Raw genomic sequence first — 16,037 nt, 5'->3', positions numbered from 1 at the left:
AGCAATAGTGAGCCACGTGGACAAGGATGTGGAGATCCCCAAAGCGGGTGATGGGCATTGAAGTCCCCAACCAGCAAATAGGGGGGTGGAAGCTGATCAAGAAGATGAAGGAGATCAGCTCGTGCCATTGGTGTAGACGATGGAATGTATACCGTACAAAGAGAGAACGTGTATCCAGAAAGGGAAAGACGGACGGCGACAGCTTGGAAGGAAGTGTTTAAGGGGATTGGGTGATAATGGAGAGTATCATGGAGCAGAATCATGAGTCCTCCATGGGCTGGAGTGCCTTCAACTGAGGGGAGGTCATATCGGACGGACTGAAAATGAGGGAGAACAAAGCGGTCATGGGGACGCAGCTTTGTTTCCTGAAGACAGAAGATGACCGGCGAGTAGGATCGTAAGAGGATCGACAATTCCTCCCGATTGGCGCGAATGCCGCGGATATTCCAGTGGATAATGGACATAGGGTGAACAGAAAATGGAGGAACGGCACCAAGGGTGCTGTCAACTCAACGACTGCTCAGAGCTTGCGACCGACAGCATGGAATGGCATTCAGTCGAAGGCAGAAGATCCTGATCCATAGGTTGGTCAGGAGCAGCTCCTGCCACCAACGATCGGCCAGTTGACCGGCCACCAACAGTGCGCCTCGGCGACACAGAAGATGGCCGAGGGCGATTTCCGCCAGGTGGTGCTGTAGATGGGACACGCCTTGGCGGAGAAGGAGAGGAACTGTGTTTCTTTGTAGCCTTCTTGGAGGTATGTTTAGATGAAGGAGGAACCGATGGTTGTGAAGTTGCAGTACGTAAAAACTCTTCACGAGAATGCTCTTTTTTTGTAGACTTGGCGTCTGACTTTTGGGCTCGAGATTTAGCAGAACCCGACGAAGGGTGAGCCATAGAGTGGGCAGGCGAAAGAGGTGAGGTTGAACGGGCGATCTTTGCGCTGGCCGATCTGACGACCGTGGTACTAAATGTGAGGTCGCAAGTCTGCGTGGCCGCCTCCTTTGTTGGCCGAGAAGAAGCAAGGACAGCGCTGTATTTTCCTTTCTGAGGCACGGTGGGCTGTCGACTGGCGAGTAACTTTCGAGCAGCAAAGGTCGACACCTTTTCCTTCACTCTTATTTCCTGGATCAGCTTTTCGTCCTTAAAAACAGGGCAATCTCGAGAGGAAGCAGCGTGGTCACCCATACAGTTGATGCAGCGAGGGGATGGAGGTGGACAAGCACCCTCATGGGCATCCCTGCCACACGTAACACATTTGGCCGGATTGGAACAGGACTGGCTGGTGTGATTAAACCGCTGACATCGATAGCAACGCGTAGGGTTTGGGACATAAGGGCGAACGGAAATTATCTCATAGCCTGCTTTGATTTTTGATGGGAGTTGAACTTTGTCAAAAGTCAAGAAGACAGTGCGGGTTGGAATGATGTTCGAGTCAACCCTTTTCATAACCCGATGAACAGCGGTGACGCCCTGGTCAGACAGGTAGTGCTGAATTTCTTCGTCAGACAATCCATCGAGGGAGCGTGTATAAACGACTCCACGCGAGGAATTTAAGGTACGGTGCGGTTCCACCCGGACAGGGAAGGTGTGGAGCAGAGAAGTACGCAGCAATTTTTGAGCCTGGAGGGCACTGTGTGTTTCTAACAACAGGGTACCATTCCGTAATCTGGAACAAGACTTTACAGGACCCGCAATTGCGTCGACACCTTTCTGAATAATGAAAGGGTTGACCGTGGAAAAGTCGTGACCTTCGTCAGACCGAGAAACAACAAGGAACTGTGGCAACGATGGAAGAACCGTCTGTGGCTGAGACTCAGTGAACTTACGTTTGTGAGCAGACATAGTGGAAGGTGAGGAAACCATTGCGGAAGAATCCCCCATGATTACCGGCGTCTCCGATGGCGCGCTCCTCCCTTGTGGGGGCCCTCACCGAGGGCACACCCGCCTTAGGTGATTGTTCACACCTCAGGTCACACCTCCCGACATACGGACGGAGGGACCAATCGGCACTTTCGGAAGGTATCAGCTCGGGTAATCACCCCTCCCTGGGCCTGGCCTTTACCAGGGGGTACGTACGTGTCCTACCTGTCTACCCGGGGCGGGGAATTACGCGTTACCCCCGTCACCGGCTACGCATGGAAGTGCGTGGGTCGGCCTTCAGACACGCACAGGGAGGAAGAAAGAGAAAGGGAAAGGAAAGAAGAGGGGGTCTCAAACGCCGCAGCGGAGAAAAGGGTAAAGAGAAGAGGTAAGGAAAGGAGATGGACAAAGGAAGGAAGAAGACATACAAGCAAGGAGGAAGAAGAATGCGGTACATTTACAAGCGTCCGTCTCCGGACGTAGGCGCAAACCATACTCCCAGAGGGGGAGAAAGTGAAGGAAAGAGCAAGAGGTGAGGGGGGGGGGGGGTGAAGACAGGGGATGGGGAAGGATGCGGAAAGGGAAGGTATGCAGCCCGGAAAGGAAGGAAGGCCACATTAGCTCGGGGCCCCGTGCTCGCTACGCACGTATCCACAAAAGAGTTGTGGATCCCCTGGGGGGACAGCTACATTGTGCCGGCACAGAGGTACGCAAGTAGGTGTGGTTGTAGGTGTAGGTGTAGGTGTGTGTGTGTGTGTGTGTGTGTGTGTGTGTGTGTGTGTGAGAGAGAGAGAGAAAGAGAGAGAGAGAGAGAGAGAGAGAGAGAGAGAGAGCAGGAACACTCGCACGCACACATTCATGAAATGATTCGTCCAAGAGAGGGCCCAGTTTTCATTCTTTTTTTGTGTTCCTGTTGATGACTCTATGCTTCCACTATTTGGTGAGTTGTTCTTTGTCCTCCTACATTATTTACATTATGACAGGAGTAACAAGTTTGTTGACAATGAAGGAACAAAAGTCTACAGCATTACGAGAAGTTGCTGGAGAAATGAAAATATTCTACTACATACTGGAAGCTAAATGAATGTGACATGTACATGTGGTATATCTTTTTTATGAAAAAAATGAGCAGTGCAGTTTCATTCTTTGCTTGTGTCAAGTGTTACAGTCATGGATGTACATAGAAGTACACGAAACTTATTAAGGAGGTGGCCTTGCTGCAGATTTTAACTGGACAATATTAATGGTAGCAATGTTGAATGCACCACAATCTTTCTCTTTTGGTAGAGATTGACTAGCAAGCAACAAGTTTCATTGGACATCAGGTGGTCAAATATTTTGGGCATTATTGCATTTCATTCAGTATTTGTATGTTTTGTAAGGTAAGTTGTTGAGAACTGAGAAGACATTATAAGTCTTGCAATGATTGCAGAAACAGCTATGGTACGTGACAAAATGAAAGAGAGAATTTAAAATAGCTGTTGAAATTTCAGAAAATGAATCTCATAACATACAAACACTGGGAAACTGTAATGTAGCAGGGTTGTACCCTCTGCCAAGTTTTACCATACCTTGTAACCGTTAGAATCCTTGAACGTATTTGTTCTATGCAAGCAGAACATGTTATGTAGATGAAAATACTTTGATAATGAATATTAGTAAATTAGATTTAATTTGCATCTTTCACTTACAAGAATTTTAACATCATTTTATGGAGAGTTTCATTTTTAATATTTCAATCTGAATGGCTTCTGCTTAAACAAATTGTATAGCACTTGGCACAATGGACAGTTCGTGAGGTCTGTCATGGAAGCCATACCTGTTGTAATATTATTAAGGCGATACTTGTTATTTACCCACACTTTGTGTTCATAAATGGTTATATTGGCATTAATTAAAAGGACTCAGGTATTCAGGCTCCTTTCCATTATCTTTATGCAACACATGTCTAATAATCATTACACTGCTGAATGTAGCATTACTTGCTTGACAACTGAGGCATAACACACCATTTCAGAGAAAATGATTGGTTATAATATCTGTCCTCCTAAACAATGAATGATGATCATGATATTTAACAAATCTTTATGCAATGAAGTGCCAAAGAAACTAGTATAGGTATGCTTATTCAAACACAGAGAAATGTAAACAGATAGAATACAGTGCTGTGATTGGCAACACCTATATAAGATGAGTGTCTGGCCTAGTTGTTAGATTGGTTACTGCTGCTATGATGACAGGTTATCATGATTTAAATGAGTTTGAATGTGGTGTTATAGTCAGCACACGAGCCAGGGGACATGGCATCTGCGAGGTAGTGATGAAGTGGGGATTTTCCCATACGACCATTTCATGAGTGTACTGTGAATATCAGGAATCCGGTAAAACATCAAATCTCCAACATCGCTGTGGCTGGAAAAATATCCTGTGAGAATGGGACCAACAACAACTGAAGAGGATTGTTGAATCCTTCCGCAAATTTCTGGGCCATCAACAAGTGTCAGTGTGTGAACCATTCAACAAAACATCATCAATATGGGCTTTCAGAGCCTGAGACCCAATTGTGTACCCTTAATGACTGCACAACACAAGGCTTTATGCCTCGTCTGGGCCTGTCAACCTTGAAATTGGACTGTTGATGACTGGAAACATGTTGCCAGGTCGGACGAGTCTCGTTTCAAATTGTAGCTAGCGGATAGACGTGTACGGGTATGGAGAAAACCTCACAACTCCATGGACCTTGCATGTCAGCAAGGGACTGTTCAAACTGGTGGAAGCTCTGTAATGGTGTGGGGCGTGTGCAGCTGGAGTGATATGGGACCCCTCATACGTCTAGATACGACTGACAGGTGATACGTAAGTAAGCATCCTGTCTGATCACCTGCATCCATTCATGTTCATTGTGCATTCCAACTGACTTGGGCAATTCCAGCAGGACAATGTGACACTGTACACATCTATAATTGCTACAGAGTGGCTCCAGGAATACTCTTCCGAGTTTAAACACTTCCGCTACCCACCAAACTCCTCAGACATGAACATTATTGAGCATATCTGGGATGCCTTGTAACATGCTGTTCAGATAAAGATCTCCATCCCCTCGTACTCTTATGGATTTATGAACAGCCCTGCAGGATTCATGGTGTCAATTCCCTTCAGCACTACTGCAGACATTAGACGAGTCCATGCCACGTCATGTTGTGGCACTTCTGTGTGCTTGAGGGGGCTCTACACAATATTAGACAGGTGTACCAGTTTCTTTGGCTCTTCAGTGTATTAATAGTCATGTTTTGGACAGCATAATGTGGGAGAAATTGTTTTTTATTATGCACAGGTAATACAAGACACACGAGCACAGCATATCTGCATAACAAGTTTAATGTCTCCATATTCTCTGAGCCGCTTGCTCTTAAATGTCACAGCCTGGGGTTGTGTTGCAGAAGAACGGCGCTCACAGTAACAACAGTGGTGTTGTAGAAGCAAAAACAAAAGAAGTTTTAAAACTGTTATTCCGTCTTTTATTCTCAAACATTTTGCTCTGTCAAAATGTGTTCTTGATGTGCAGTCTAATGAGGCAAGATATTTGTAATTCAAGCAGTTGTGACACAGTTGTACTATACATATCTGATGAGAGTTATCTGTCACTGTATAAAGAAGGTTAAATAGATTGGTGTTGAAAGTAGAAATATTTTGTGTCAAAAGTATAAATCTGACAAGGATTCCAGATTTCTTTCAGCCTCTAGCACTGAGGACACTGCAAAGGAAAAGAAGTCAGCTAAAAAGAGCTGAAGCATAGTAATTTGAATCTTATCAGCAGGTCCAAATCTTAGTTAATTTATGACATAGGCAACCATGGAAAATATATTACGTGCCATTCATTAATCAATCAAAAGAGACAGATCAAAAATAATATCATTAAGAAAAATAACTGGAGATGAGTTTGTGACATGCAGACATAAAGTAAGGCATTGAGCAATGAGTGTTATTGAATGATAAGAAAGTCACACTAGCGAATGAATCTGTCAATCAACACTAACCCGAGGACTTAACTTTTCTATACTTAGAATAGCCCTGCTACATTGTGTTACTATTTTAGTGGTCATGAAAGGAAACAAACACTTCTAAGAAATGCTGTGCAAGTATAAATGGGCATTTTCCATTAATCAATGGATTACTGAAGGGTTTGTGAGCAGGAGCAGGCTGAAGATTAAGGAGCAAGAGCAACTTGTTCGCATCCTTATGCTACACCATTCAAGGGAGGCTTACAAGGGGTAAGTTTCCCACTGCTGATTTGATTCATATAGACAAGGTGTGCAGGGCACAACTACAACTTCAACGTACGCAAACAGGAAGATGCAACTCCCAACTGTTATCAAAAAGACAGAGGTTGAATATTTTGGACAAGTTTACATATTTTGTATTGTCACAAATATTCAAGTAGTCGGCCGCTGTGTGAGTATGCGGGTACTTTCGTAAGTGCGAGGTGTCTGGATTGAATCACGCTGCAAGTAACTTTTTCCATCCCTATGTAATTTTGACAACGGACTTATGACGATGCAAATCATCCATATTTAATGATTCATTTATTATTTACATAATATTTACCCTGAAAAACTGAGAGAAAATTATTTTCATGAGGAGATTGAAATGAAAGAGAATACACAAGAACTCCCAATCAAATCAGTATATTCACTTCATTTATATTACTGTACATACATTTGTGACAAATATAATATGTAAACCCAGGTAGCATTCCATGAATCAGGATGATGATGATCATAGAAACAATAATTATTGTGACATACAGCATGTGTGATGAATGCCAAAGTTATAGATGTGCAAGATTTTTCCATGCATCTATAGCAAAACAAACTTTATTTACATTGCTGAACAGTTCTCAATGATCACACATTTTAGCAGCATACCATACATATCAATGCACATCACAGAATACTGGTACAATGACTGATTGTGTATGATTAACTGAGTTTTCATGTAATCTTCTCTTGAAGGTATCTCTCTATTCTGTTTCATGATGTTTGCACAATTTTGTAGTCATTTTATAAGGTTATTCGCCTGCACGTAAAAATAAATGTTGCAAGAAATTAACAGTCAAGAGTAATATTACAACTGATTAGGTTCGTCGGGGCAACTCTTAGCCCAAGTCAGCCCAAAGCCACCTGGCTAAAATGTGGCAAGAGGCAACCCTACATCCCCATCCAGCAACAAATACTTCAGATAAACAGTATACACTCAAATCTAATGGATAAAATTCAAAAACTGATTTGCCGCATGGACTCTATCAGCTTGGATTTCAGAGAGTGATTCAGCTAGCTGCAAAGTCCACTGTGTAGCAGTGAAGGTGAAGCCCTACCAGAAGATATGGATGACTTTCAGGTGGGGTAGAGGGTTGGCAGGCACAACAAACACAACAGGATGGTGCAGACTGTCATAATAGGTATATAAGGGTCAGATAGGTGTGACCAGTAGGGAGGCAGCAACGGTCTAAGAATTCACAGTGAGACAATCCAAGGGAAGATTACAACAATATTATGAAAAGGAATGATTGCTATTCATCCTACAGAGAAGATATATATGTACCCCATAGAGTCACAGACAGGGACAACAGAAAGACTATTAAAAATGTGAGTTTTTGGTCAAAAGGCCTCCTTCTAAAGTGGACAGTCCAGATACATTTACGCAAGCACAACTCTCACACACATGACCACTGTTGCTGGCCAATGAGGCTGGGCTAGCAACCTATTCTTATAAAAAGATTCTGAAAATATTGTCATTATTCCTTCTTGGGAGACTACTACACAGTCAAAGACAGTCTTATAGTCCGTAACTTATAGATTGTGGCCGTGACATACCATTCTTTGTTCCATGCAAGTTGGTGGTATGACTGACTGCCACCAATTCCACTGTAAAGACGTAGCATCTAATAGGCAGGGAGTGTTGTTTCTGGTACGTAAAGAAAGAGGCTGTCTGTTCTCCAACTCCTGAGCCATCCTTATAAATGATATCCCCACAGAGGTCCCTACAAGCTCCAAGAAGAACAATACCAAGAGAATGATCCAGGCAAATTTGTGGGTAAGGTATAAGTCATGTGAGCGTTCCACAGTGTGACATAGTGAAAGAATTGTCAGAAGGTAAGCAAAACTTGGAATGGGTAGGCTGTAACCTGGCCGATAAGAAAATTCTAGATGGAGATCACTTTTTTGGAGGTTATACTTTCACATCAAGATTGGCAAGTAGTCAATTCAAATATTCTAGATGAGTATAGATTTGTGTGGTGTAGCTAAGGAGTAGTGGTTTCTACCCATAATGGGGCACTCCTTGTGCCACCAGGAGGCTGCCAACGAGGCTCATCATAAAGGCACCAATTACAACTCTGATCCTACAATGACAGGTCGAATCTAGGAGTCACAATGCCGAGCGTGCCACTGACCCATAATCCAAGCTTCTATAACATGAACATTATAAAATGATGGGTCTGTAGAGTTCTAAAATGGTGGAACAGTCACCACCTCAGATGGTGTTTCTGAGATAGCACAGAAAATTAAGTTTTAATTAAGGTGTCTGCTTGAAGTTTCATACACAGGGTGCCCAAGTTAGCAAGGCATCAAATAGAATTCCTCAGAAGTGATGCAGCAAATGAAGCAGGTGAAAAGGAATACAAATGTTTGAACATGAAATTGACAATAAGCTCAAAATTGCTAAGCCAGAATGGCTAGACGACAAACATAAGGATTTAGAAGCATATTTCGCTAGGGGAAAGATAGATAGTACCTACAGGAAAATTAAAAAGACCTTTGTAGAAAAGAGAAGCAGCTGCATGGATATCAATAACTCAGATGGTAAACCAGCCCTAAGCAAAAAAGGGAAAGATGAAAGGAGTATATAGAGAGTCTATACAAGGGAGATGAACTTGAAAGCAAATTTATACAAAGGGAAGTGGATATAGATGAGATGGGAGATATGATGCTGTGAGAAGAACTGGACAAAGCTCTGAAACATCCAAGTCAAAACAAGGCTCTGGGAGTAGACAATATTCCGTTAGAATTACTGATAGCCTTGAGAGAGTCAACCATGACAAAACTCTTCCGTCTTGTTTACAAGATGTATGAGATAGGTGAAATAGCCTCAGACTTCAAGAAGAATGTAGTAATTCCAATTCCAAAGACAGCAGTTGCTGACATGTGAAAATTACTGATCGGTTTAATAAGTCAAGGTTGCTGAATATTAACACAAATTCTATACAGAAGAATGAAAAATGGGTAGAAGCAGACCTCGGGGAAGATCATTTTGGATTATGGAAAAATATAGGAACACACAAGCCAATACTGACCCTATTACTTATCTTACAAGGGAACTTCCCCATCGCACCCCCCTCAGATTTAGTTATAAGTTGGCACAGTGGATAGGCCTTGAAAAAACTGGACACAGATCAATTGAGGAAACAGGAAGAAGTTGTGTGGAATTATGAAAAAAAAAATAATCAAAATATACAAACAGAGTAGTCCATGCGCAAATGAAGGGTGGACCAGGATATTATACAGACTGGATGGGTGGTAGAATACCACTATGGGATGGCTGGAAAGAATTGTGGGTAGGATGCTTCTCACTTTCAGGCATGATGACTACTAGTAAAAGCCCTGGTAAAGGATATAGTTTAGTTTGTGAAAAGTAACATTGCAAAATTCAGCAATAATGTTAATGTCAATAACTATGACACAGAAAATGAATTTGTTCACACATTGTGTATGTCTTCCTTTAAAAATGAATTATTTAAACAAAGTATACGAGGTGTGACAATAAAGTAATGAGACTGATTTTCTTTGCAAGATGCGGGAACCTTGCAGGCTTGCGCAGGCACAATATGTTTAACCTTTGTCTATAAGCTGCTTCTAGTCCAAGTGGCACATCGATGCAACTGCTCAGTCGTGAGTTGTGCTATAATAAGTTAACATGTGTTTGTGTCTCTCGTCACAGAAATGGAACTGCATAATATTGCGCAACAGTATGCCATTTCTTTTTGCGTTAAATTGGGTGAAAACGCGACAACAACTTACGGTAAGCTTCAGAAGGCTTTCGGAGAAGAGGTTCTGTCAAGAGCTCAAGTTTTTCATGGCATAAAATGTTTAGTGAAGGCAGAATGAAAGTTGAAGATGAAGACCGCAGCGGACGACCATCAACCTCATGGATGGATGTCAACTTGGCCAGGGTGGATGAACTCTTACGATCTGACCAAAGATTATCCATGAAAATAATTGCAGAAGTGAACGTCAATCGAGAAATGGTTCATCTAATAATAACTGAAGATCTTTGTACGAGAAAGATTTGTGCAAAAATGGTCCCCAAAAGTCTCACACCACAACAGCGAGAAACACAGAAAAATGTGGCAGCCGACCTGTTAGAGCAAACGGAAATCAATCCAGAATTGTTGAGCCGCGTTATTATTGGTGATGAAAGTTGGTTTCTTCAGTATGATCCAGAGACAAAACGCTGAAGTTCCCAACGGTGCTCAAAGGGATCACCCAGACCAAAAAAAGCTCGCATGTCAAAGTGAAATGCATGCTTGTGTGCTTCTTTGATTCCAAAGGAATTGTTCATAAAGAGTGGGTGCCTCCTGGACAAACATTTAACCAATATTACTAAAAAGAAATTTTAGAAAGACTTCGTAAAAGAGTTCTTCGTGTCCATGCCAACATTGCTGATAATTGGATTCTACATCGTGATAATGCGCCATCCCATACTGCTTTGTCAGTACAGCAATTTTTAACCTCAAAACAAATTTCAGTACTACCACAGCCGCCTTATTCAGCAGATATCGCTCCGTGCGACTTTTTTCGATTTCCTAGAGTCAGAATGGCGGTCAAGGGACACCATTTTCAAACAACACAAGATGTCCAAAAAGCTGTGATGAGGGTCTTGGAGGATATTACAGAAGATGAGTTCCAGAAATGGTAGAAGCACAGGAAAAAGTATGTGCAATCAGAAGGGAACTACTTTGAAGGAGACACTAGACTTGACTAAAAAGGTAAGCAACATTTTTTTTCACATCAGTCTCTTCACTTTATTGTCACACCTCGTACATGTAAACAACAAACTACCAAGAGAAATACAAAACATGAAGTCTAACACTCAGTCTTCTTTACATCCTACTGACTCATCTATTTGATGAAACATTACCTTCATTCTTTCTGTTGTTTATATTCCATTAATAACTTCCCAAGCACTTTATTTTGGCCTGAACAGTGTTCAGGTAGAAGTTCCTAAGAATGTATATTTGGAGCACAGCATTATATGGAAATGAATCGTGGACTGTGGAAAATCTGGAAAAGCAGACTCTAAGCATTTAACATATGCCACAGTAGGATATTGAAAATTAGATTAGACTGCGGAATCGGTGAGAAGAAGATGTTAAAATATCAAGGAATAATTGTGCTTGAGGTGGTAAAAACCGTAGGGAAAGAAAGAGATTGGAATACATCCAACAAATAACTGAGGATGTTATGTGCAACTGCTGCTCTAAGATGAAAAGGTTGGAACAAGAGTGGCATTCATGGCAGCCTGCATAAAACCACTCAGCAGACATTCCCCTCCCCTCCCCTCCCCTCCCCTCCCACAAAAAAAGGAGAAAGGCTCAATGAAGAGGAAATAATTTAATTTACACTGTCAAGTGATAACCCTGAGGGGTTTAATACTTTGCACGAGTTGAAAACAACCACATACACACCAGATAGCTGTTTCAGAAACTGCAGCCAATGGTAATCTACGTGCTATCCAATCAGAAATGAAGAAGGCAGCTACCAACAATATTCACAGGCCTGAAAGCTAGGGGCATAACTGCACAATAAAAGACATTACATCCAACATACAGGGTGGCCTGCTTAAACACTTCAATGCAAATATCTCTGAAACAAAAATAGATAATGAAAAAACATTTTCACATGATAATAAATACTACAAGACATTCTATAACATGAACAAATATTAGTTTCAACAAAGACTTATGTTTTTTAAATGGGCACCTCGTACTATTTCTAAAGCAAATCAATAACATGAAAACCACAAAAAGAATGGCACTGGTCGCACCACAATACGTCAATTACATCCCGAGAAATTGTAAAATGGAGTTGACACTTGAAATAAATGAAATGCATCGCTGTTGCACATCTCAAGACATAAGTGTGAATGCCACACTGCTCACAGTCACAATGTGATTGATGTACATAATCTTACTTTTACAAAAACGTAAATATGAGCTGAAACATATATTTGCTTACATTTTAGAATGTCGCATAGTATTTACTCTTAAGAGCCCTGCCTTACACTCATACCCACGAAATCGTTTTTCAATATCTATTGCTCTACCAGAGATATTTGAGGTGAAACATTTAAATGGACCACCCTGTACGTACGAAGAAAGACAGTAATGTACTATTTATTTTTATTACTGTTAGCTCTATGCACTTTGTCTGGTAATAATTTCCCAGCTGAGCCACATTGCAGGAGATGAGTTACAGGGTATAAGTGATACGAGTGCAGCTGAAAAGGAACATTGATTTCTATGTCACCAAAATCTCTAAGTGCTGGACTTGATTTTATCTACTATACCATACAATATTAAATTTTAAGATATATGCCTGGAACACTCCAAGACACCTATGAACTGTTTACAAGTACTTAAAAGAGGGAGCAGGGATTGGAAATTTATGTGATGTACACCTTACCTTCATCAATTTCTTTGAATAGACTAATTTGCCAGAGTGACAAGGGTAAAGAGACAAAGATCACTTTCACTTTGGAAAAGATTGGCCCAGAGGATTAATATAATGCACTTCAAGGTGAACTGCCCAATTGAACTTAACAAGACAAAACCATTCCTAAAACCATGAGCCACGTAAATTCAAACAATAAACTTGTAAATCAGCTAGCTAAGTACAATGCAACAATTAAATAATTTTACTGATCAGTAACAATTTGGTGATGTTTTTGTTTTCCACATTTTATATACAGCGGTAACAAAGTGCAGAAACTTCTTACACAACTCAATTTCCTGACAAAAAACAGAAATCCACAAATCAATTTCCTGACAAAAAACAAAATCATTAGCTGACATGAAGTTCTCAGCTACAATTCCAGTATTGCAAATATCTTTACTAACAATATGGAAACATTTTTGTATAAAAGACAATGTTTCTGCTATGACCATAAATGAAAATTCTATTTAACAAACATTCCACTAGTCTTTCCCACATATATATATATATATATATATATATATATATATATATATATATATATATATAAAACATCAAGTACTAACAATAGGGCTACTTGAATTTATAATACATTTATGTCACAGTCATCCCACACAAATTCTGAAGCTTGTTAATTCAGTGTAACTGTGAAGGAATGAGTTTGACAAATGAGGCTTAACTTTTGAGGAATTCTAAAAGTAGAAAGCCTAGTTTGTTAAATATGATAACTTTTTATATGAAGCAGCACAGTCATCAAATTGAGCAAATTAACTTTAATAATTCAAATAACATTTTCTCCTGAATGACCCTGCCAACACTGAAATAATTTTGTAACATGACAGGACCAATTCCATTACCAAACTGGAGTTAAAACTTGTATCTGTTACAATTTAAACTAACAGCTATACAGAGTGAAGCTTACCTTTCGCTGAACCACTCCAAATGAAACACGACAACGATGGCAACAATCACCATCTGCCCATTCTGGAGCAGTGTCTGCAGAAAACATGGCATCACTCTCTTTCAGAACCGGAAATTTATAGCCCTCAGTTTTCATAATATTTAGTGTGTCCTGCAATATTGAAGAGATTCCTGTAGCTAAATACCTTCATCACAGTAATACAGCCAGTTCTGGATACAAATTAATTATAAATATCAAGGACAAGATTCCTATGCGAGCATAAAATATTGCATAGGCTTGAAAAACAAATGTTTGTTTGAAAACTTTTCTCATAATTACAATATTGCATAGAAACAAATTACAGCAATTTTTCACTGCTCAACTTTTATTTCCACACAATGATAAATGTTCTTCAACACCAGTATGTATCAATTAACAAAAAATATTTAGTTCAATGAAAAAATGAAGAGACACAAAACGAAGTTGTATCCTACATAACACTACAGTTATTTACGTGTAGCCACTAGCATTTAATAACACGACTGCATACATATGCAGAAATATGTGAATTATATTATTCAGCGCTTACTTACAAAGGGCACAGATGACATTAGAGTATGGCCTACATAAGTGGAAACACGCATACAAATGAAGACAGACTTGCAAACATACCAGTAATGAAAAAAATGAGGAATAGCAAAAAAGTCTTGCTACTGAGCGAGAACATACTATTAAAAAGAAAATACAACCAACAGCTAAACAAAAGCATAAATTCAGGTGTGAGTAAAACTGGTATAGAAGTAAAAACTGCCTTGAATCGGACAAAGAATTTACTTACTGTCACATTGCAATATAGAATCTGGTGGCAGGAGGAGTAAATAAATTATCAGCAGAAATAACGAAGCAATACAGTTCAACAGGCAGAGGAAATTATTTCAAATAGCATGTTGTTGTTGTTGTTGTGGTCTTCAGTCCTGAGACTGGTTTGATGCAGCTCTCCATGCTACTCTATCCTGTGCAAGCTTTTTCATCTCCCAGTACCTACTGCAACCTACATCCTTCTGAATCTGCTTAGTGTATTCATCTCTTGGTCTCCCTCTACGATTTTTACCCTCCACACTGCCCTCCAATACTAAATTGGTGATCCCTTGATGCCTCAGAACATGTCCTACCAACCGATCCCTTCTTCTGGTCAAGTTGTGCCACAAACTTCTCTTCTCCCCAATCCTATTCAATACTTCCTCATTAGTTATGTGATCTACCCATCTAATCTTCAGCATTCTTCTGTAGCACCACATTTCGAAAGCTTCTATTCTCTTCTTGTCAAAACTATTTATCGTCCATGTTTCACTTCCATACATGGCTACACTCCATACAAATACTTTCAGAAATGACTTCCTGACACTTAAATCTATACTCGATGTTAACAAATTTCTCTTCTTCAGAAACGCTTTCCTTGCCACTGCCAGCCTACATTTTATATCCTTTCTACTTCGACCATCATCAGTTATTTTGCTCCCCAAATAGCAAAACTCCTTTACTACTTTAAGTGCCTCATTTCCTAATCTAATTCCCTCAGCATCACCCGACTTGATTAGACTACATTCCATTATCCTTGTTTTGCTTTTGTTGATGTTCATCTTATATCCTCCTTTGAAGACACTGTCCATTCCATTCAACTGCTCTTCCAAGTCCTTTGCTGTCTCTGACAGAATTACAATGTCATCGGCGAACATCAAAGTTTTTATTTCTTCTCCATGAATTTTAATACCTACTCCGAATTTTTCTTTTGTTTCCTTTACTGCTTGCTCAATATACAGATTGAACAACATCGGGGAGAGGCTACAACCCTGTCTTACTCCCTTCCCAACCACTGCTTCCCTTTCATGTCCCTCGACTCTTATAACTGCCATCTGGTTTCTGTACAAATTGTAAATAGCCTTTCGCTCCCTGTATTTTACCCCTGCCACCTTTAGAATTTGAAAGAGAGTATTCCAGTCAACATTGTCAAAAGCTTTCTCTAAGTCTACAAATGCTAGAAACGTAGGTTTGCCTTTCCTTAATCTTTCTTCTAAGATAAGTCGTAAGGTCAGTATTGCCTCACGTGTTCCAGTGTTTCTACGGAATCCAAACTGATCTTCCCCGAGGTTGGCTTCTACTAGTTTTTCCATTCGTCTGTAAAGAATTCGTGTAAGTATTTTGCAGCTGTGACTTATTAAGCTGATAGTTCGGTAATTTTCACATCTGTCAACACCTGCTTTCTTTGGGATTGGAATTATTATATTCTTCTTGAAGTCTGAGGGTATTTCGCCTGTTTCTTACATCTTGCTCACCAGATGGTAGAGTTTTGTCAGGACTGGCTCTCCCAGGGCCGTCAGTAGTTCCAATGGAATATTGTCTACTCCGGGGGCCTTGTTTCGACTCAGGTCTTTCAGTGCTCTGTCAAACTCTTCACGCAGTATCATATCTCCCATTTCATCTTCATCTACATCCTCTTCCATTTC

General features: G+C 40.5%; 1 protein-coding gene across 1 annotated transcript in view; it reads right to left on the bottom strand.

Moving 5' to 3' along the window:
* The window catches only part of LOC126458589 (hepatocyte growth factor-regulated tyrosine kinase substrate), a 119,763-nt gene that overhangs the window by 61,665 nt on the left and 42,061 nt on the right, over positions 1-16,037 (bottom strand). Inside the window, exon 5 of the mRNA XM_050095728.1 lies at positions 13,555-13,704. Coding sequence (XP_049951685.1) covers positions 13,555-13,704 — 150 coding nt within the window. The remainder of the gene's footprint in view (positions 1-13,554; positions 13,705-16,037) is intronic.

Source organism: Schistocerca serialis, chromosome 2 (genome assembly GCF_023864345.2).
Source record: "Schistocerca serialis cubense isolate TAMUIC-IGC-003099 chromosome 2, iqSchSeri2.2, whole genome shotgun sequence".
In the NCBI taxonomy this organism is placed as follows: domain Eukaryota; kingdom Metazoa; phylum Arthropoda; class Insecta; order Orthoptera; family Acrididae; genus Schistocerca; species Schistocerca serialis.
Note: the sequence above shows the minus strand (reverse complement) of the source record. Positions and strands in the feature narration are given on the sequence as shown.